Source organism: Canis lupus, chromosome 27 (assembly GCF_011100685.1).
Source record: "Canis lupus familiaris isolate Mischka breed German Shepherd chromosome 27, alternate assembly UU_Cfam_GSD_1.0, whole genome shotgun sequence".
Taxonomy (NCBI): domain Eukaryota; kingdom Metazoa; phylum Chordata; class Mammalia; order Carnivora; family Canidae; genus Canis; species Canis lupus.
This window is the reverse complement of record NC_049248.1, coordinates 24,678,838-24,694,936: the sequence shown is the minus strand read 5'-3', so window position 1 is coordinate 24,694,936 and position 16,099 is coordinate 24,678,838. Positions and strand designations below refer to the sequence as shown.

General features: G+C 37.8%; 2 protein-coding genes and 1 long non-coding RNA gene across 3 annotated transcripts in view; all 3 read left to right on the top strand.

The window, feature by feature from the left end:
• Positions 1–16,099, top strand: part of LOC111092834 — a 275,718-nt gene that overhangs the window by 222,081 nt on the left and 37,538 nt on the right. The gene's annotated exons all lie outside the window — the stretch shown is intronic.
• On the top strand, positions 2,333–3,702 carry LOC100856765 (60S ribosomal protein L4-like). Its single transcript, XM_038577112.1, has one exon. The coding sequence runs from the start codon at positions 2,357–2,359 to the stop codon at positions 3,623–3,625; it is 1,269 nt and encodes a 422-aa protein (XP_038433040.1). The 5' UTR covers positions 2,333–2,356; the 3' UTR covers positions 3,626–3,702.
• On the top strand, positions 12,947–14,296 carry LOC100856472 (protein kinase C-binding protein NELL1-like). The gene has a single exon (XM_038577118.1). It carries the CDS (start codon positions 13,152–13,154, stop codon positions 13,701–13,703), a length of 552 nt encoding a protein of 183 aa, XP_038433046.1. The 5' UTR covers positions 12,947–13,151; the 3' UTR covers positions 13,704–14,296.

Here is a 16,099-nt window from a genome sequence, read left to right as displayed (position 1 = left end):
AGATCCTACACCCATCAGAAGAAGAGAGTTAATAAAGATTCGAGCAGAACTCAACGAAATTGAGACCAGAAGAACTGTGGGACAGATCAACAGAACCAGGAGTTGGTTCTTTGAAAGAATTAATAAGATAGATAAACCATTAGCCAGCCTTATTAAAAAGAAGAGAGAGAAGACTCAAATCAATAAAATCATGAATGAGAAAGGAGAGATCACTACCAACACCAAGGAAATACAAACGATTTTAAAAACATATTATGAACAGCTATACACCAATAAATTAGGCAATCTAGAAGAAATGGACGCATTCCTGGAAAGCCACAAACTACCAAAACTGGAACAGGAAGAAATAGAAAACCTGAACAGGCCAATAACCAGGGAGGAAATTGAAGCAGTCATCAAAAACCTCCCACGACACAAAAGTCCAGGGCCAGATGGCTTCCCAGGGGAATTCTATCAAACGTTTAAAGAAGAAACCATACCTATTCTCCTAAAGCTGTTTGGAAAGATAGAAAGAGATGGAGTACTTCCAAATTCATTCTATGAGGCCAGCATCACCTTAATTCCAAAACCAGACAAAGACCCCACCAAAAGGAGAATTACAGACCAATATCCCTGATGAACATGGATGCAAAAATTCTCAACAAGATACTAGCCAATAGGATCCAACAGTACATTAAGAAAATTATTCACCATGACCAGGTGGGATTTATCCCCGGGACACAAGGCTGGTTCAACACCCGTAAAACAATCAATATGATTCATCATATCAGCAAGAGAAAAATCAAGTACCATATGATCCTCTCATTAGATCCAGAGAAAGCATTTGACAAAATACAGCATCCATTCCTGATCAAAACTCTTCAGAGTGTAGGGATAAAGGGAACATTCCTCAACATCTTAAAGCCATCTACAAAAAGCCCACAGCAAATATCATTCTCAATGGGGAAGCACTGGGAGCCTTTCCCCTAAGATGAGGAACAAGACAGGGATGTCCACTCTCACCACTGCTATTCAACATAGTACTGGAAGTCCTCGCCTCAGCAATCAGACAACAAAAAGACATTAAAGGCATTCAAATTGGCAAAGAAGAAGTCAAACTCTCCCTCTTCATCGATGACATGATACTCTACATAGAAAACCCAAAAGCCTCCACCCCAAGATTGCTAGAACTCATACAGCAATTTGGCAGCATGGCAGGATACAAAATCAATGCCCAGAAATCAATGGCATTTCTATACACTAACAATGAGACTGAAGAAAGAGAAATTAAGGAGTCAATCCCATTTACAATTGCACCCAAAAGCATAAGATACCTAGGAATAAACCTAACCAAAGAAGTAAAGGATCCATACCCTAAAAACTATAGAACACTTCTGAAAGAAATTGAGGAAGACACAAAGAGATGGAAAAATATCCCATGCTCATGGATTGGCAGAATTAATATTGTGAAAATGTCAATGTTACCCAGGGCAATTTACACGTTTAATGCAATCCCTATCAAAATACCATGGACTTTCTTCAGAGAGTTAGAACAAATTATTTTAAGATTTGTGTGGAATCAGAAAAGACCCTGAATAGCCAGGGGAATTTTAAAAAAGAAAACCATATCTGGGGGCATCACAATGCCAGATTTCAGGTTGTACTACAAAGCTGTGGTCATCAAGACAGTGTGGTACTGGCACAAAAACAGACACATAGATCAATGGAACAGAATAGAGAACCCAGTAGTGGACCCTGAACTTTATGGTCAACTAATATTCGATAAAGGGGGAAAGACTATCCATTGGAAGAAAGACAGTCTCTTCAATAAATGGTGCTGGGAAAATTGGACATCCACATGCAGAAGAATGAAACTAGACCACTCTCTTGCACCATACACAAAGATAAACTCAAAATGGATGAAAGATCTAAATGTGAGACAAGATTCCATCAAAATCCTAGAGAAGAACACAGGCAACACCTTTTTTGAACTCGGCCACAGTAACTTCTTGCAAGATACATCCACGAAGGCAAAAGAAACCAAAGCAAAAATGAACTATTGGGACTTCATCAAGATAAGAAGCTTTTGCACAGCAAAGGATACAGTCAACAAAACTCAAAGACAACCTACAGAATGGGAGAGGATATTTGCAAATGACCTACCAGATAAAGGTCTAGTATCCAAGATCTGTAAAGAACTTATTAAACTCAACACCCAAGAAACAAACAATCCAATCATGAAATGGGCAAAAGACATGAAGAGAAATCTCACAGAGGAAGACATAGACATGGCCAACATGCACATGAGAAAATGCTCTGCATCACTTGCCATCAGGGAAATACAAATCAAAACCAAAATGACTCTCCTCTCCCCGCGATGGCGTGTGCTCGTCCGTTGATATCTGTGTACTCCGAAAAGGGGGAATCATCCGGCAAAAATGTTACCTTGCCTGCTGTGTTTAAGGCTCCCATTCGACCCGATATCGTGAACTTTGTTCACACCAACTTGCGCAAAAACAACAGACAGCCATATGCTGTCAGTGAATTAGCAGGTCATCAAACCAGTGCTGAGTCTTGGGGTACTGGCAGAGCCGTGGCTCGAATTCCCCGAGTTCGAGGCGGTGGGACTCACCGTTCTGGCCAGGGTGCTTTTGGAAATATGTGTCGTGGAGGCCGCATGTTTGCACCAACCAAAACCTGGCGCCGTTGGCACCGCAGAGTGAACACAACACAAAAGCGATACGCCATCTGCTCTGCCCTGGCTGCCTCAGCCTTACCAGCACTGGTCATGTCTAAAGGTCATCGTATTGAGGAAGTTCCTGAACTTCCTTTGGTGGTTGAAGATAAAGTTGAAGGCTACAAGAAGACCAAGGAGGCGGTTTTGCTTCTTAAGAAACTTAAAGCCTGGAATGATATCAAGAAGGTCTATGCCTCTCAGCGACTGAGAGCTGGCAAAGGCAAAATGAGAAACCGTCGTCGTATCCAGCGCAGGGGACCCTGCATCATCTACAATGAAGACAACGGTATCATCAAGGCCTTCAGAAACATCCCTGGAATTACTTTACTCAATGTAAGCAAGCTGAACATTCTGAAACTTGCTCCTGGTGGGCATGTGGGACGTTTCTGCATTTGGACTGAAAGTGCTTTCCGCAAGTTAGACGATCTGTATGGCACTTGGCGTAAGGCTGCCTCCCTCAAGAGTAACTACAACCTTCCCATGCATAAGATGCTTAATACAGACCTCAGCAGAATCTTGAAAAGCCCAGAGATCCAAAGAGCCCTCCGAGCACCACGCAAGAAGATTCATCGTAGAGTCCTGAAGAAGAATCCACTGAAGAACCTAAGAATCATGTTGAAGCTAAACCCGTATGCAAAGACCATGCGCCGGAACACCATTCTTCGCCAGGCCAAGAATCACAAACTCCGGATGGATAAGGCGGCAGCAGCCTTAGAAGCCAAATCGGAGGAGAAGGGGGTTCCAGGCAAGAAGCCCACGGTAGGGAAGAAAGGAAAGAAAACTGTTGGTGTGAAAAAGCCGAAGAAACCTGTGGTAGGAAAAAAGGCTGCAGCTACCAAGAAACCAGCAGCTGACAAGAAACCTGCAGAAAAGAAACCTACCACGGAAGAGAAGAAGCCCGCTGCCTAAAAACTTATATTTGTTTATTCCATAAAACTCAAATCATTTTGGACAGCTAATTTTAAATAAAGACCTGATCAAAGACAGTGAGAAACATAAAAAAAAAAAAAAAAAAAACACAATGAGATACCACCTCACACCAGTCAGAATGGGGAAAATTAACAAGGCAGGAAACCACAAATGTTGGAGAGGATGCGGAGAAAAGGGAACCCTCTTACACTGTTGGTGGGAATGTGAACTGGTGCAGCCAGTCTGGAAAACTGTGTGGAGGTTCCTCAAAGAGTTAAAAATAGACCTGCCCTACGACCCAGCAATTGCACTGTTCGGGATTTACCCCAAAGATACAGATGCAATGAAACGCCGGGACACCTGCACCCCGATGTTTCTAGCAGCAATGGCCACAATAGCCAAACTGTGGAAGGAGCCTCGGTGTCCATCGAAAGATGAATGGATAAAGAAGATGTGGTTTATGTATACAATGGAATATTCCTCAGCCATTAGAAACGACAAATACCCACCATTTGCTTCAACGTGGATGGAACTGGAGGGTATTATGCTGAGTGAAGTAAGTCAATCGGAGAAGGACAAACATTATATGTTCTCATTCATTTGGGGAATATAAATAATAGTGAAAGGGAATATAAGGGAAGGGAGAAGAAATGTGTGGGAAATATCAGAAAGGGAGACAGAACATAAAGACTCCTAACTCTGGGAAACGAACTAGGGGTGGTGGAATTGGGAGGAGGTCAGGGGGTGGGGGTGAATGGGTGATGGGCACTGAGGGGGGCACTTGACGGTATGAGCACTGGGTGTTATTCTGTATGTTGGTAAATTGAACACCAATAAAAAATAAATTTATTATAAAAAAATATTCTTCAAGGGCAAGAACTAGAACATATGTGGCAAGAAACACTTGTGTTTCTGCAGATTTTAATGGAGTAGGGGTGGACTGGGAACTGGAATCAAACAGACAACTCCAAAAAACTGTTTTAGTGAATTGTGGTGGGTGAGTTGATTAAGTATTGATCAGTGACCCAGCTCAGGTCTGAAACAGCCTCAGATCCACCTTCTGAATAAGCCATAAAGCAAAGAACTGTCCACTGATTTAACTGGTAATCTCATTGGGGAAGCTGTGAAGTCCTTGGGAACAGGAAGTTAAGAAAGTTTGAAAATGCACTTAAATATTTGTCTTTTTAAAAATCACTGTTCCAAACATAACTAAGGCAAACAAGATTAATTAAGGAACAGATGGTCTTGAAAACTCTGGATTCATTCTTATTTGAGAGTCAGGAAGTACCTGCTCTAAATTTCATTAGGTATTTTAGGATACATATATTTAGCATGTAAATTCTTCAGGTGCTGGGTTTGAATAAATCTCATGTTTTGGAATAATAGTGCAGTCTCTGGACCCCTGAGGATCCTGTGACACCAAAACTAGTTTCTAAATGATGGTAAGATATTATTTTCTATTTACTATATCCTGGTTGTAGGGAAATGTGCTGGTGTCTTTGCAGGAATCAAGTAGATAGGATCAGACATTGTGTTCTTTATTGCCATGTATTCACTGTTAAAAGAAAGATTTCTTACTTTAAAATGTCCTTGACAAAGCAGTGAAAATTTATGAAATTTCAGTCTACATGTCTTTTAAATATTCTGTACACATTAAGTACTTCTTTTGCATACCAAAGTACAAAGTTGCCTATAGGAAAAACCATTGTTTGAGTTGCAGGCTAAATAACACTTTTACTTAAAAGAATGTCTGTAAACTATCATTCTATAAAAAATGAATGAAATGAGTATGTCATTTTAAGAAAAATAATTGTTATCAAGTGCCAATAATAACATTTAAACTTTCAAATGAAAATTGAAATTTTGGAAAAATGTGTATCTACCACCATGAACTTGGAGCTTCCCCAAATTCAAAAGACACTTTTGGGATGAGATTTGTAGTTATTATATGGATATTAACAAAGGTAGTATTTTGATATTGCTTAATGAAATGTGTCAACATTTGGAAGATCTGCATAATTCAGTGAACCAGTAATTTTCAAATGATCAATGCATGCTGTTACAAAGCATGCATTAGTAAAAGACCCATTCAAAGTATAACATACACCAGTGAATTTTAATGTAACACAATACAAAAAGTGAATTAATATGGTTTCTGATTCCACATTGCAACAACCATTAATAACTTGTCAAGTTTTGGTACCATATCAAAAAGTAAGATCCACAATTATCTGAAAGGCCTTTGAAATATTCTTTCTTTTACTAATTACACATCTGTGTGAGGCCGGATCTTCTTTATATACTTCAACCAAAGCAACACATGCCAAAAATAGAATGCAGAAGCAGATATGTAGATCCAACTATCTTTAGTTAATCCAAATATAAAAAATATTTGCAAAAATGTGTAAAAATGATCCTTCTTGCTAGATTTTCCTGTCTTGGAAAATATAATCGTTTTTCATTAAAAATAAGTTATTTATATTAACATGTAATGAGGTTGTCCTGTTATTTTTAAATTAATAAGTAATTAAACCTTCTTAGTCTTAATTTCTAATATGATAAGTATCAACAGACAAATTGATATAGACATATGTCTCTAGGCTATAAACTCTTTAGAGTCCTTAATAATTTACATGGTGTAAAATATCTTGGGGCCAAAATGTGGGAGAACTGCTACTAACAATGATTAATAATTATTATATAATAAAATAATCTAATGAGTATCAGCAACACAGAAAACATTCTCACTTTCTTTTGTTGGCATGAATGCATACATAGATAAGAGGACTCTATACACGCATGGATAAATAGATAAATGCTTTCTCCTCGCCTCAGACCTTGGGGCAAAGAGTTGAGTTAATCACAAACCTCAGTCTGTGATTAATGATTCCTGTAAAACTCTGCTCCTGTTTTATTTAAACTCTTCTAATGTGTTTGCTATGTATCCATTTTTGGTTTTGTATATGTATTTGTAAAACATATATTATGGTTTTATGTTGCTTATATTTTTATAGATTTACATAAGTTGTACTGTGAAATATATAGATACTTATATCTATATAATTTTCTTTCTAATCTTCATCTTAGTATTATATTTTAAAGATCCAGCCTTGCTATCATATACTAATGAGAAAAGCCAGACAAAACATCTGACTTTTGTATATTTTTCTCATCAGATGCAGCTAGAGATTTTATGGCGGCATTTGAATATTTTACCCTTTACATGAGAAACATGAAAAATCACCTCTGAGCTATAAAATTCATACAACCAAATACAGAATGATTTTACCATTTGTTCTCAAAACCCATGCCACTGAACAGCTTTTGTTGATAGTCTATGTGGGCCATATGCTCGTTCACACCATCAAGGTTCCTTATAGACATGAGACGGACTGCAGAACTTCAACATTTTGTCTTCCCAGCTATATGATCTTAGGCAAGTTACTTAACCTCTCCTTCCATCTCATCTGTAAAATGGGGTTAATAATAGTACCTTGTTTTATGGTGTTGATGGATAGGTTAAATGAATTCATATTTGAGAAGTGTTGAGAATGGTACCTGGAACATAGGAAACATTATATGTATATTTGTGAAATGAAATGAAATGAATGAGGGCATCTAACTTGTTTCCACAAATAGTGATTTGCTTTTCTCATTAGAGCATTTCTCCCCTTTATCTTTCTGGGGAAAATGTGTTGGGAACAAAACATATCTAAAGGATTATAGATAAAGAAGCTCTTACTCTGTTATTTTATAGGCATTCAGTTTTCATACCTTGTAAACAAATTTTGAAAACTCCAAGAATGACATCATATCCTTTAAAAACTTTATATAAAAAAATAAAAATAAAAAAAAAAATAAAAACTTTATATAAAAGTTCTAAGGAATGATTAGATTCTCAGAATAAGAATCAGGAGCAAAGATTCATTGATCAAAAAGATTCATGTGTGTTTAGAATAAGAAAATGAAAGGACTGTACTTATCACATAAAATATAGTAAGTTGCCAAGCTTTTTAGGGATCACAAAGTTATTCTCTTTCCCCCCTCAAGACTTCTATGACTTCGCCGTTCTCTCCTGGCCATAGAAAACAGAATTCCCAGTGCCAGGAGCTCTGAAGTCAGAGCAACTACAACAGCCTTCAGGTGCTTTCTATGACCAAGTAATTCCTGGCATGAGGCATTACATTTCTCATTGCTTTTATCCTTATCACTGATGACGATATCATTTTGGAAGCACGAACTAAATATCATAAAAAGATGAGCATTTTTAATGGGATCTGAAGAAATCTTTCAAGTGAAAGGCCAGCAATGGGATGAATTTCTTAATTTGAAAAGCAGGCTTAATTTAATTGTTTCAAACTGTTTTCCATTATAGGCCATTGCTAACTTTTTTTTTCCAAGAGTGCTTGCAATCACTTACTTCTCAGATCGGGGGCCTTGGAATAAAGCCAGATTAACTCTGAGCTGTGAATTTTACAAATGCTCTTGTTTAACCTATAATCGATTTAAATAGAGCCATTCTACAAAATGCAAACATGGTAATTGGTGCAATTTTATTTTTTTGCATGAAACAGCATACAAGAATATGCTGGCTTTGACTTTCTGGATCTTTGCACAGCCAGAAGTCTGGCAGAATAATCACTGAAGTTCAAATTAGAGCCCCAGATGGAAACACAAACAGGGGCCACCACTGTGCCTTTTTCATGCTTGGAAGCTCAGTGCTGGACAGAAATGTGTTTCTAGTTAAAATGTAATCATTTCCAATTCCTTCTGATCACTGGATCATATTGGAAAGAAACAGCCTGAGGACTACAATTGCTTTTAATTACCACTGAATGTTGATTTAAATTTTTCATTTCCTTTCCATACATTTGTATCTTTATAGAACAAACAAGCATAAAATAAAGATATGGCCTCTTTATATTTTAAGTGTATTTTGAGAAAGATCTTTATTTAACATTACTCTCTTTGAATTGGAATTTCTTTGTCAGGATTGGATTTTCCCAACTTTCCTTACCATGGATTGCCAAAAGAGCCAAGTCAGTTTAATATTCTTGAATGGTCAGGTTTAAAATTAGGTGATTTTTTGTTTTTGTTTTTTTTAATTCAGTAAAACTCAAGAGAGTTCATATGCTTCTCTGATTAAAGAATTTAAAACTGTAAGATACTTTGGACAAGGTTTTTTTCCAACACCACCGTGCTTCTACTTTTCCACACCATCTTAAAAATGAATGTATATCAAAGATTATTGAGAGAGACAAGGTAAAAAAAACAAAAATCAAATGAATCAAAAAGCCAAAAATATCCTCCCTCACAATAAATCTTTATGGAATATTCAATATTTCAAATTTTACATTAGTTTTGATTGTAATTTATTACTGAAATGCTATGAATAACAACTATTCTTATTTTTATCTAGGACCTAATACATATATTCTAAAACCCACCTAAAAATTTTGGGTGAATAGTGGCATCCAAATTCTGCTCAAAATAGGAATGAATGGCAATAGGATGTTGCATGGCCTCATGTGATTTTTTTCTGCCGTGTTTCAATTCTGAAGAACCTACATGGTAAAGTAAATGTACTTTTTGAAGCCTTTCTGGTTATTTCAAGGTTTCTATCACAGATTGAGGAAAAATGTCTTAGGAAGTTGATTCTACTATAGAAATAAATGATCTCTAAAATGAATCTCATATTTGGGTTCCCGTGGAGACATTCGAAATAAAGAGAGGAAATTTATATGTGTATCTGGTAAGATTTCATAAAGCAGTATGTTTAAGCAATCCACAAAATGTTATTAATAGCAAAAGTTGTGGAATTGGAGATACCTAGGTGGTTCAAATTATCTTACTAATTCTGTGACCTTGGGCAAATAACTCAACCTCTCTATGTTTAAATTTTCTTGCCTGATAAGTGGCCAATTATAGCCCCTCCCACAAGAGTTCTGAAGAAAATTAAATCAGATAAAATGAAGTGTTTGGCACCAATAACAGAAACATAGTTCTGAATAGCAATTACAATGGTATGCTTATGTATATGGCAATACACAATAAAAGAATAAACTACTAGCCCTGCCTGTAGAAGTACTATTTTCTTACTGAGTTTTGATACACATACATGAGAAATTGTCTCTATTGCAAATCAGAATATGACTCAGTGAATCTAGTAAAAGCTTTAGGACTCTAGAGAGGAAGAAATTACTCTGGAATGCAGTTGTCTGATAAGGCTTAATGGGAGGGAGAGGATTTGAGCTGGATTGTAAATGAAATGTAAGATTCATATATTAAGAAAAGAGATGTGCTTTATTTTAAATATGAGCAATGGAGGAAAAGTGGTCATTTGCATGGGACTTTGTGGAATATCTCTAGACCAGTGAATATATGCATTTGGCTAGAATGTAAGGTAATTTTCTGTGAGAGAGAGTTCTGAGAAGATATAAAAAGAAGATTATGGATTTTTTTAAAAAGATTTTTTAATGTATTTATTCATGAAAGACATGCACAGAGAGAGAGAGGCAGAGACACAGGCAGAGGGAGAAGCAGGCTCCATGCAGGGAGCCTCATGTGGGACTCAATCCTGGGACCCCAGGATCATTACCTGGGCCAAAGGCAGGCACTAAACCACTGAGTCACCCAGGGATCCCTATATTATGGATGTTTTTAAGGCCCTGGCGTTTTGTGAGTAGAGGAATGAGATGATAACACTTGAGGAAGATTTACTTGGTTGCTTCTTGTTAGATTAGTTGAAGGAAGGCTGGGGGGGGATGAAGGTCGATGAAGCAAGAGGTAATTCATATGAGGAATAGGATGGAGGTCACGAGATTGGAAAGAGAATATAATGATAACACAAAATTAGATAATGTAGTTTACAACTATTACCTAGTTTAATTCTCTTAATGACCCTGAAAAATATAGCTAGACGGTGGAAATGATACAAGTTGAAGTCTAATTTTCTGATTCTACAACTCAAGCACTTAACCACTGTCCCATAGTGCCTGCTACATATGAGAAAATTGGTGCCTAGAAGTTTGTGCATTATTTCCTTTGCAAAATACAGTTTCCTTTTATATCAAATTCTAGCTTGATCAATACTGTAGAAATAAAGATCAACCAAATGTAAAAAGCAAAGTTGGGAAAGCTTCAGAGTGGATGAAAAAAAAAGGCTTCAGGTGGGTCCTGATTGGAGTCTATTGGTATAGAGAAGCTATAGGCAGGCCAACTAGAAGTGAGGCATCTTTCATGATTGGTTAGAGGTCTGTACTTGACTTTCTCTACTTGGTCCTAAACTGGAAGTGGGGACAAAAAGCAGAAAAGCTATCAATTATGAATCAAGTACTGGCCATTTTGGTCTGATTGTTACAGGAGTTATTGCTTAGCTTCCTGGATTGTTATGAGAGATAGCAATCTGGCTTCCTGTAAGTCTGACTTAAAGTTAGTTGGCTTCCTGGGTTGTTTACTGTACATAAAGAGGTTCATTTCCTGGGCAGGTTCCTATAGGTTGTAAACCAAAGTTCTATTTTTGTATATGGTCTATCTATTTTCCATTTGTATATTCAATCTCTCAAATACATTTTTATGGCTTAATTTCCTTTGAACTCCCTAAATACTTTCTGATTCTGGTGAAAGAAACATTATTCAAGATACAAATGCTAGAAATCTAATTGAAATTTTATTTAGGAGTACAAAATTAAAATTGGTATCTGAGGCTTATAGACATATGATATTTTATCACAGATTGAACAATATGCCTAATCTACATGTGCCTGGTTGTATATTTCAACTCAGTTTCATGCCCACCCTATTTCTAAATTCTCCCTTCCATTCCAAGGGAGGACTCTGGCAACTACATTTACCAGGATCCCTAGCCAGCAGATTTTAGGTTAGAATCTCAAGTGAGAGGTTTATCCTTGAAATATAAAAAGAGGGGGAAATCCATTATTCTTCAGGCATGGGCAGACAGCCATGGGCAGGCAGGTGAGGATTAGGAGATGGTTAACATGAAGTTTTGCCCATGGCTTCCAAACATCCTCATTTCTGAAAAACACTCACTTTGGTGAAGTAGCTAAGGTCAACAAAGGCAGCTTTCTTGGTATTCTTGTACTTCTAGATTTCCTGAAAGTTTTCAGGGGCTTCCCTAACATTTGCTCTCCTAGCACTTCAGATTGTTTAGTAAATCTTTAATTCCCAGTGTTAAACCCCATTTTGTTCAAAATGCCTACAGTGATTTTTGTTCTTCTCACTGATCCTGAGGAATGATCAGGCAAGCATTATACCAAAAATAGGGATTTACAAATTCTCTAAGAATGTTCTTGATGAAACAGGAAACAATTGTTAAACAGTGAAGACAAGATAAAGAGAGGCACAGCATGAAGATAGAAGCAGAGAGAGAGTCTAAGATGCTACACTGCTGACTTTGAAGATGTAGGAAGGGGACAAGAACCGAAGAAACCTAGAGAAGGCAAGATATACAAAGAGAGGTCCATGTAGTCCCTCATGTGAGTAAGAAATTAATTCAGCTAAAAAAAAAAAGAAATTAATTCAGCTATTCTGGAATAAGAACTGTTCTTCTTAGAAGAAATGAAGTCAGCTGTTCTGGAATAAGAGCTATTCTTCTTGGCCACTGTGCAGCAGAAATCATTGACTTTAGAAGTAATACTGTCCATTTGAGAACTGGAACACAGCTATTTTGAATTGGTCAGCAATGGTCTGAGGGATGAGATTTGATACCACTATATTGGAAAGCCTAGGACTGAAGCACTTTCATACTGGATGGTAGACAGATAGTGGCACAAGGTCATGTTGGTCAGTGAAACCAATAGCATGGCTTATTCAAAGGAATCATCTGACATGGGAATATTATCTTTATGCCAAATGTATACATAACATAGTGCTGAACTTGAATCACATTTGTCCAACTTGCAGTGATTTCTTAAGCCTGGCATAAGGAATAATGGATTTTCAGGAGCTTTTGGCCAAGATGCCAACAAAACTAAATTATGCAGTGACAAGACCTAGTTAATTGTAAAACTCTCATTACGAGATCTGCCAGCCAGGTGAGTGGATTGCTCTATAGAGACTAAGTCTCCTGGGTTAATGGTGATCACTGCGGGAACTGAACATGCAAAGTGGTGCTGTGGAGTGTCAAAGGATGTCCTATCTCCCTCTCAGTTGCTCCCTAGACTACCTCCCCATGCACTTTGCTAACCAGTGCTGTAAAGTCTGCTGACCAAAACGTATCTATGCAGGAAATGTCCTTGCAGAAGGCCAGTGGATTTTAACTAAGAGATGCTGGGAATGCTGAGGTGGAGTTTCAGTAAAAATTATAAAAGCATACCTACCTTTGAACTGCTCAGAAAAGGATCACATGCAGTAGAGGTTATAACTTTTGTGCAGACAGACCTAAATGTGGTGAAAACTTACAGTGCAAAAACTAGAATACAGAAGCTACTTGGGAGCGCGAGAATGGTACATCTGTGGCCAGAGAGACTCTGCCTACCATGAAAATATTGATGAGTGTGCAGCTAAAATGCATTACTGTCCTGCCAATACTGTGTGTGTCAACTTGCCTGGGTTATATCGCTATGACTGTGTCCCAGGATACATTCGTGTAGATGACTTCTCTTGTACAAAGTATGATGAATGTGGCCACAGGCAACACATCTGTGACAAGAATGCCATCTGCGCCAACATTGTCCAGGGACACAGCTGCACCTACAAACTGGGCTACGTGGGGAATGGGACCATCTGCAGAATGTTCTGCCAAAAGGGCAGCAGATATGAAACATCGTGGCTCCTCACAAATGTGTTTGTCCTCTGGATTTCAAAGGAACCCACTGTGAGAAAGACATTGATGAATGTACAGGGGGGATCATTGGGTGCCACAACCATACCTGCTGCGTTAACCTGCCATAGCAGTACCACTGTGTGTGCAGAAGCAGTTTTTATGAGGATGGAATCCTGTACTGATGTTGATGAATGCGCCTTCAGAACTCATACCTGTTGGAGCGATTCTGCCTCCATCAACCTGGCATGGGGATTTGACTGCATCTGCCTTTCTAAGGCCCTCCTGCTCTGGTGACTGCCCCAGTGGAGAGCTGCAGTGCAATAGGCAGGTGTGGATCTTGAAAGAAACTGGTGTTCTCTCTGTCCCTGCAAGGACCAAAAGATATCCTGCCAATAGACAGCTTGTGATTGCTGGAATCCAAACGTTGACCTTTTCTGTTGCCCAAAGTGTGACACCAGGGTCACAAGTTAATATTTAGATCAAAATGGACACAAGCTCTATCAAAGTGGAGACAATTGAACTCACAGCTGCTAGCAGTGCTGGTGTCTCGAAGAAGAAATAGATTACTGGCCACTTACTCCAATTTGAGCTGGGAGTACATAGCCCTCTTGGAAAGGCATTGTTTTCCTGCCGGGTCAGTGACCTCTGCCTAGCTGATAACATTGCGTATGACATCAGAAAAACTTGCCTGGACAGCTGTGGCATTTCAACTGCTTAGCAGTTCAGTCTGAACATGGCTGGATCTCCTTGCACAATCTGCAGATGCAAGAATGGAAACGTCTGCTATTCTGTGGATTTGGAATATTTTCAGATTAATTGAAGTATTTAAAATGGACTCATCATCATGGGAGAAAATGGAGAAAGTGACCATACAGTATGATGAAGAACAGGAGTTGTTTTTTTTTTTTTTTTTTTTTTTTTTTTTACCACAGACAGTTATCAAAGTCTGCTTCTGAGGAGGGTGTTTGAGGAATGCATTTTGGACCTACCACTTGGTTCATCCATGCTAATGTAGTCTAGATGACCTACAGGACACTGCATTTAAGTCTTTGGTTGGTAGAAGTTTCCCATATTGTAAATCATGTTTCCCTTATCAGATCATTTGCAAATATATTTAAATGATCTCATGGTAAATGTTGATGTAGTTTTGGTTTATTTTGTGTACTAACATAATAGGGACTCAGCTCCTTTTATTTATTTTTTCTGGATTTTGGATCAAATTCTAAAAATAAATCTGCCTATTGTGAATTTGCCACACCAAACAGACAAAAAAAAAAAAAAAAAAAAAACAGCCAAAAAAATTGAAAGAAAAAGAATAAATGTTTTAGGTCTCATATATTACACTTAACTTCTTTTGTTGTTGTTGTTACTGTTGTTTAAAGATTTACTTATTTATCTAAGAGAGAGAGAGTGAGTGGTAGGGAGAAGGAGAGGGAGAGGGAGAAAGAGAATCCAAGAAGCTCAAGCAGACTTCTCACCAAGTGGGCGGCCAGATGCCGGACTTGATCCCACCACCCTGAGATCATGACCTGAAATGAAGTCAAGAGTCAGACTCTTGATCACCGAAGCCAGCCAGGAACCCCTAGACTCAACTTCTTAATGGGTGTCATTTCTTATTTTTTTTAATCTTCTCAGTGTTTGGCACAAAGCTTTGCACAAATCCATCATTCAATAATATGTGTTAAATCAAGTTGAATTAACTATACAGATGAAAAAGGAACAGGAATTTTGAAGCAGACCAAGTAAAAAAAGCAGTTGACCAAAATTGAAAGGATAAAAAGGAAAATAATAAAATCATAAGTGACAGAGAAGATATATATTCTGCTTAAGGCCCCTCTATGAAGAGTAAACATAAGATCAAAGCATTAATTAGGATCAGTCTTAGAATTATCCTATGGTTTATTTCTGGTTTTATTTTACTTTTAAATGCTTTTCCTGGGATCCCTGGATGGCGCAGCGGTTTGGCGCCTGCCTTTGGCCCAGGGCGCGATCCTGGAGACCCGGGATCGAATCCCACGTCAGGCTCCCGGTGCATGGAGCCTGCTTCTCCCTCTGCCTGTGTCTCTGCCTCTCTCTCTCTCTGTGACTATCACAAATAAATAAATAAATACCTTAAAAAAAAATTTAAACCTTAAAATAAATAAATAAATAAATAAATAAATAAATAAATAAATAAATTAAAAAAAAATAAATGCTTTTCCTCACATTCCTTCATTTCCATTGCTATTAATTCTTTCCATGCTAATCTCAAATCTCTTCACTTCCTGCCATCTCTGTTGTTACATAACCTAAGCAACACTTAATGTCACTAGGACTTCTGCAGTAATCTCTCAACTGAACTTTCTGCTCTCATTCCAGTACCCCCAGTTCATTCTCTGGGTCTGCACTGTCCAGTACAGTAGCCACCAGCCACAGGTGGCTACTAACCACTGGAAATGCTGCAGGTTTGAACTGAGATGTGCTGTAAGTTTAAAATACACACAAGGGAAAAAAATAGACACTGAATTTCAAAGATTTAGTACGGAAAAAAATGTAAGATGTCAATAAACTTTTACATTGATATGATAATGATCTGATGGTTTGGGTATGTTGAGCTAAATAAGATCTATCACTAAAAATAATTTGATAGATTTCTCTTTACTTTTAAAAATATGACTAATAGGGACAGATGCATGGCTTAGCGGTTGAGC

Excerpts from the sequence above, each read along its gene's own strand:
- LOC100856765 (XM_038577112.1), top strand. The coding sequence starts at position 2,357 with ATGGCGTGTGCTCGTCCGTTGATATCTGTGTACTCCGAAAAGGGGGAA.
- LOC100856472 (XM_038577118.1), top strand. The coding sequence starts at position 13,152 with ATGCATTACTGTCCTGCCAATACTGTGTGTGTCAACTTGCCTGGGTTA.